Source organism: Pinus tabuliformis, chromosome 7 (genome assembly GCF_031772625.1).
Source record: "Pinus tabuliformis cultivar Carrire ecotype Pingquan chromosome 7, CPIR1, whole genome shotgun sequence".
NCBI classification, from domain to species: domain Eukaryota; kingdom Viridiplantae; phylum Streptophyta; class Pinopsida; order Pinales; family Pinaceae; genus Pinus; species Pinus tabuliformis.
In genome coordinates this window covers 661,714,692-661,721,684 of record NC_142293.1, presented here as the reverse complement: position 1 = coordinate 661,721,684, position 6,993 = coordinate 661,714,692, and the positions used below count along the sequence as shown (strand labels likewise).

Below are 6,993 nucleotides of genomic sequence, written 5' to 3'. Positions count from 1 at the left end.
TCCACTCTGGAATTAGCCACACCAAGTTCTCAACAAATACACAGTAAGATAAGCAAACTCGAGATGATCCAAATGTGTCTTGCTCCTCTCCCCTTTTATAGGCTTGATGAACTCTCTATAGGTCTTTAATTTGTTATTTTTCTTTTAAAAGGAAGGAAAATACCATGGGCAAATACCACATGTAGGTACCATCCATCTTAACAAAATCAAAAAGAAGGAATATTACAATATCACCACTGGGATAAATGGAGCCATTTCAATTGGATTTCCTGACACCAAACAGAAAGCAGTGTGCAAAGGTGGGCCAAAGAATACCTAGAGCAATATTATCATCTCATCAAGAGGTGCAAGCAATGGAAGGAGAGCCAAATCTAGTTACCCTCATATGGGTCCTTTGAAAAATCTGCAAGCTCTTCCTCCATGGGGTAAGAACAACCTCAAAGACTTGGGTGTAGGACTGCTAAAGAAAACAAAGGGGCCATGGACAAGGTTGCAAAAAGCCCTATACCCTGGCCATCAATAAGAATAGTATCAAAGCTCCCATGCATATGATCCCCCATCAAGCCATCTCAATTACTTGTTTGGATGTGAAGGTAATAAACTTTCTCCCTCTAAATTGTGATATTGATGATCTAAATTCATGCATGAGTTGTAGAGAATAAACTTTGGATCATCCACCTTTTGACCTCCCATAATCTCTATGGGAGATTCCTAGGAACTTGAGAACCACTTATCCTAATTAAAATGTACATCCTTGTCATTATCTTCTATTAGGCTAGAATGTAGATATGACGACCCATGTTTCATTGTACCTAACTAATTGACCCTCAAGACTCAAGGGCTCCAAGTATGTTTTCTTGTTAGTTCAAGTGCTTGGGGATGTAAACATCACAACCAAATATTATTCTCGTAGATTCTCACAAAAAGGCTTCCTCCAATGTTTTCTCCTTTAATGCCCTATAAGGCCTCAAAAAGTATTTACAATATAAATCACAAGTTTAGATTGTGGATTAAATAAAGAAATGCAAGATTAGTTAAGTTGATGATAATGTTGTAGCATAACATAGCTAGGTTTTATGTACACTAATTTTGTGATATGGATCAAAGATCACAACCTTAATTGTGACACAACCCTAGGGTTGTAAAAGGCACAAAGGCCATGAGTCCAACCATGCAAAAGAAAAAATCATGGTATAAATTTGTAACAAGTTATAAAAAATAGAATTTAGGTCTTCTACTTTGCAACATTGTTCTAATTTTATGATTCATAACAACATGTTTGTACATAGGTGTACAAAATTGAAATAAAAAGGGATAGGTAGTTTTTACTTGAGAGGCATTAAAAGCAATAGAACACAAGTATGAAAGTCAAGGTTTTTCATACAATCTTTGAAGTTAATGTTTTACAAGTTCTTTTTATGGTCATTATCTTATTGTTTATTCTCTATAATTATCTTATTTTAGTTTTAGATAAATAAGCAACATAATATTTTGCATAAATAAGTTTAGTTTTTAAACACCTTGTAAATTCATTTTAAGGCATATGTCCAAACACCTTTATAATTATAAATTAGATTACTTGCACATAGAAATTTAAATCATTGATATTAGAAACACCATAACAAAAATTGTAAAATATAAATAAAATCATGCATGTTAGAAGTCACAAATATGTAAAATTACAAATTTGATGAGCTAGCTTGAGTTTTTATGTGCTTTGAGCTTCATGTATAAGCCATAAGATCAATTTCTCATGCTCATTATTTATATTTTGCACCTTACATAAAGTCCCTATCAAGTTAGGCACTATAAACAATATTAATAAGTTTACAATAATGTCATCTACAAAAGAGAGGAAACTTGCTAAAATTTTCCTTGTGAAAAAAATGCAAATCATATAAATTATGATATAAAACCAAAAAAAAAATATATATATATATATATATATACTATTATTAAAAAGTAAAAACAAGACACTTCTAATGAAGAAAAATTAAGATATATTAAAATTACCGTAAAGACCTCACAAATTCAAACTTTTTTAATAAAGTCTCTTCTTATTAAAATTTTGTTATCTCTGAATAAAATGGTATACTAAAAAAATTGAAAAGAATAAATAAAAGAAAACTCTTCAATATGAAATAGTAGAGTGATATGCCATAAAGAAAAAATGTACATGTAAAAAAAAAAAAATCTCAACTATGAAATTAACCCTAAGAAACCTATGAATTTGAATAAATAAAATTTTAATATGGTTGAAACTTTATCTTGTCATATCAAATTGTAAAGCAATACACTTATCAATAACTTTAAAGGTAAATTATAGTAGGAAGTATTGAAGAAATTTGATGGAAAATAACTTTTTTATTTGTATTTTTCAAAGAAATATACTCATTATTAAAGTTTAGTTTTTTTTTTTTTTTTTTTTTTCAATATATTATTTGACTGCAGCTCTTTTTAAAAGAAATATATTCATTATTATGAAGGGAAAAAATCATTGTCTCGCATTAATTCAATATCTAATTTTTAAGAAATTTAAGAACATAAACAAAGTTAATAAGATTTACATGGTTTATCTTTCTACACTTAAAGATAAAACTAATTTTAAAATTAATTAAATTTAAATTATTTAAAAACATAAACAAAGTTAATGAAATTTACATGGTTTATCTTTAAAAACCAACTTTAAAATTAATAATAATAAAAAATGGTTAAAATTGCATTTAAATCATATAAATTCTAAATAATTCAAAGTTAGATTATCACCTTTGAATAGCTGTAAACTAACTTTTAGTTATCATTGAAGAGAACTTGCATATAAAATGATTAGTATAAGTATTTGAAAGTTTTTGCAAATTTCCCTTTTGGCACAGCCTTAAGAAATAATATGTAAATGACCGAATGAACAAATATAAATAAAATTACCAATGATAATAACTTATACGATGGTTTTATTGAAATTATCATATTGGTAAACCAGCAGATTCAAAGAAACTCATTTCCAGGAAATGAAGCCCCGATTTAGAATATATTCAGAATATATCATAATCATTTAACAGAAACAAGCCTAACAAAATGAAAAGAAACGAAATTTAGCAGAATTTAAAGAAACTGTTTTAACATTTTAATTAACACAGTAAAAACAAGCTATCAGACGAAAGCTGAGTTGTTCCATGAATGACTCTATATGCCCAAACAACACCAAACTCACTGATTGCCCAGATTTCTGGTAGCCAAGACAGCCTACCTGATGTCTGTGGGGGAAATCTGATTTCATTCTCAAATCTATTATCACCCATAATTTTGCTTCAACTTGACTCAAAGCATCACTGTTCCTTCAAAATAATATCAAGATCTATACAAAATAGACGACTCAGTATAATAAGTTGTATTAAGCTTGGTGAACTGGTTGGCAGGATATCCATAACAATATGCATTTTGGAATTCATCTGTAATACTTGGTAAACAGAGAAGCAGGAAAAAAATAATAATTGCATGGTTGGGAATTGCTTCTGCCCAATAAACTCTTCTTGGGCTTAACAAACAAAAACCAAGATTTATACCAATACAGTTTATATATAAACTGAGAGGACCCAAAAACCAGAGTACTGAAAAAAGAATGTACAGGCAGGCTTCCAATTAGTCCCGTTTTACTCATGACTCCATTACATCATCAACATCCCAATCATCATAGATTGCAGAGACCCCACCAGCTTCCTCTTTGGGATCACCCTCTGAACCAGAAGGTGTTGTTGCATCTTTCTCATCTTGACTGTGGTCTGCTGATCCACCATCTCCATTATCAGAAGAAAACAGCTGAGGGGTTTCCTCATTCTCGCTCATAGGGGGGTCAAATTCATGAAGCCTTCTCCTCCATTTCTTGACCTGCCCATCCCAGCTGCGCTTGCTGCACACCTGCTTGATGTCAGGCGTTTGAGGATGCACATATTTCTTCCTCTGCTTTCTGACCAAACCCAACAAAAACACTTGCATTTTCAGCTATCATAAATAAGAGCAAAACCTAATGTTGACAGAGACCTGGTTAAACTTGAACGAGAGGGCTGAAAGGCGAGGAAAGGCCAAATACCGAGGAACAAGCTCCAGGTATCTTTCATAGCCGAGAGTGTTCTTCCCATAGTCAATCTGCTTCTGTCTCTGGCACAATTTGTGTGGATCGGATTCAACAAGCATTTCCTTTCCCTTTGGACGGGCTGCAATCCCATAATTTCAAGTGGGTCGGCATTTAAAACACACCGTCTAATGTTTCATTCATAAACTGAACTGAGCAAGCAAATAAAACCTGCAAATAAAATCAAATAAACATACTTACCTGGCGGATCTGCAACAATGAACCTCTGGGAAACATCCACTACGGGACAACCTTCGTCACTGGAACCATCCAGAGCGTCCTCTTCTTGATCAATATCCATTTCCATGTGAGAAGCTTGGCAGTCTTGCTGCTTCAGCGGCGGATGGTTTGGAATGCATTTTCTTGGGGAAGTAGCAGACACTTCCAGGTCTTTAGAGCAAACGATGTTGTCAGGAGAAGAAGTGGGAGGCTTATCAGAAACCCTAACCCACACAGAGACAGAGGATGGCGATGGTGCTTCCTTGGCCTTAGTATTGGGCCTCTGAAAGCGATGATCTACTCTGCTCTTGCTCTTGTAATGGGAGGACCCTGAATCCAAATGGGAGGCTGTGGGATTGTGATTGGGATCAGCAGAGGCATGATGATGAGAAGGGTGTGGAGTCCCCTGGACTCTCTTGGACGAGGGAAATGTGAGGACTGTGTCGACCCTCCTCCATCGTGGGCGCTGCTGCTGTTTCTTTGGAAAAGGAGAAGATGGGCTCCTTCTACCTTCTGTCACAGAACTCATTTCTTTCTAGATTGGTTGCTCCTGCTTGCTACTCAGGCTGAATCTCTATACAGAGGAATGCGATTATCTCTGCTGCTGCAACAACATATAAATGTGAGGGAAGTGGAAACAGGACAGGCTTATGAAACAGAGTTGAGATTGGAGGGAAATTCAAAATTTTGGGGAAGCGTCGGGTAAAAGCTTCCCTCACTCAAAAATTCTATTTTTAAAAGCAAAATGACTAAAAATATATATAATAAAGAGCTTACTCCGAGTACAGAGTGGAAAGATGTCCTTAAACTCCAAGGAGCCAGCCATGTTGGACCCTTCTGGGGGCACGTAAGAATTTGATGCAATAAGCAGTATTTCCCTCATTAATAGTTTTTTATTTAAATAATATTGATTAAAGTAATATCATTAATATTTTTTATTTTTTATTTACATAATATTGGTTAATATAATATCATTACCGTTTTTATTTAAATAATATTTTTAAAATTATTATTTAAATAATATTAGTTAATAGAATATTATTACAATTTTTTATTCAACTAATATTGGTTAAAGTAAATTATTACTATTTTGGTTTGTGTGGGGTAGCTCAAGTGGCAATGGCAGTGGAATGAAGTTTCACTGAACGGGAGATCTTGGGTTCTGTGGGGAATAATGAACATGTAAACTAGAAAATCAGAAAATCCTACCAAGCTTACAAAAAAATATCATTAATATTTTGATTTAATTAATTATCATTAATATTTTTTATTTTTTATTTAAATAATATTGGTTAATATAATATTATTACGATTTTGATTTAAATAATATCATTAATTTTTTTATTTAAATAATACTGGGTAATATAATATCATTACAATTTTTTATTTAAATAATACCCCGATCGGGGTGGAGAGAGGTGATCGGCACACGGTTATGATGGGGGTCCGTACATGGCAGCATCCGCACCACCTCAGGGTAATCATTCAAAGGACTGTAACGAGGGCATGCAGAGGAGATCGAATACCAAGACAAGGAACCGGAGGAATGATGGAAGTGACAGGGGAGAAGAACGACGGCGATAAGTTGTTGATGCAAAGGGTAGGTGTCGTCATATCTATAAGAGCAGGAGAAGGCAGCGAGACAGATAAGGCGAAGACAGGAAAGGTGGCGCAGAGCGGAGAAGTTTGGCAGAGAGACACTGATTATAGCAGCAGAAGAAAGTTAGAAGGTATGGAGGGGAGAGGCTGGAAGGACGAGCTGCACAAGGAGGGAGAGGCGAGGAACATTCGGAGGGAGCAGGAGCGAACGGAGGTAGAAGAGGGAAGTTGCAGGAAGGGGAAATGGCAACAAGAAAGGAGGAGAGCATGGCGAAGGTAACCTTTGAGCTGGGACAGAGTAGCAGGGGGAGTAATAGGGGCAGACCGTCCATAAGAGGGAAGGGAAGAAGGCGAAGGGGGCGAGGGAGAACGAGGCAAGCAGAACATGATGAAACTGAACCCATGGTTTCTAACCAGCAGAAAAGAGGGCGCAGGTCCACTAAGCAGATTGCTCAGGAAGCAGAGAGAGCTTATAGCAAAGGAACCAATGAGGAGATTAGAAATATCATCGATGCCTTGGAAAAGAAAGTCCTGGAGGAGGTTTCTGATCCAGAAATGGAGGAATGGAGCATCCTCCTGCCGGACCCCAGGAATACAAGAGGGTGCCTCTCACTGTATAAACAAGCATTGCACATGTACTGGGTAATGAAACACCTGTTAGCCAAAGCTATGGAGCAGGTCGCCGAAGAGATGTCGGAGATCACCCAAGGTTTACCAAATATGAAAAGGGAGATGAACAATTTGCAGTTTATGATCCGGAAACAAGACAACGGAATGGAGGAAATCCTCAGCTTGCTGAAGAAGATAGCCACTGCACATCACAGAGAGGACATCAAGCAAGAATTTATGGTAGATTAATTGCTTTGCTCTTTTATCTTTTGTATACGCTTCTAGGCATAAGATACACAATTTTTGTAAGCAAGTTTGTTGATATGTTATAGCCGTGAGGTTTATAGATATAGTAAGCAGATAGAGTAGAGCCTTGGTTCTATACATAGTGATGCACCAGCTAAGTTGACATGTTGTTAAACTCAAATACTTGGTGA

General features: G+C 35.4%; 1 protein-coding gene across 1 annotated transcript; it reads right to left on the bottom strand.

Moving 5' to 3' along the window:
• Positions 1 to 3,361: 3,361 nt before the first annotated feature.
• LOC149249182 (uncharacterized) lies at positions 3,362 to 4,967 on the bottom strand. The gene is made up of 3 exons (XM_089456193.1): positions 4,331 to 4,967; positions 4,088 to 4,211; positions 3,362 to 3,964 (listed from the first exon to the last, which is right to left on the bottom strand). The coding sequence occupies exons 1-3, from the start codon at positions 4,875 to 4,877 to the stop codon at positions 3,655 to 3,657; spliced, it is 981 nt and encodes a 326-aa protein (XP_089312319.1). The 5' UTR covers positions 4,878 to 4,967; the 3' UTR covers positions 3,362 to 3,654.
• Between the last annotated feature and the right edge of the window lie 2,026 nt (positions 4,968 to 6,993).

Excerpts from the sequence above, each read along its gene's own strand:
- LOC149249182 (XM_089456193.1), bottom strand. The coding sequence starts at position 4,877 with ATGAGTTCTGTGACAGAAGGTAGAAGGAGCCCATCTTCTCCTTTTCCA. Across the intron at positions 4,212-4,330 it reads CATTGTTGCAGATCCGCCAG|CCCGTCCAAAGGGAAAGGAA; the intron begins GTAAGTATGTTT and ends ATGGGATTGCAG. Across the intron at positions 3,965-4,087 it reads TACCTGGAGCTTGTTCCTCG|AAAGCAGAGGAAGAAATATG; the intron begins GTATTTGGCCTT and ends GGGTTTGGTCAG.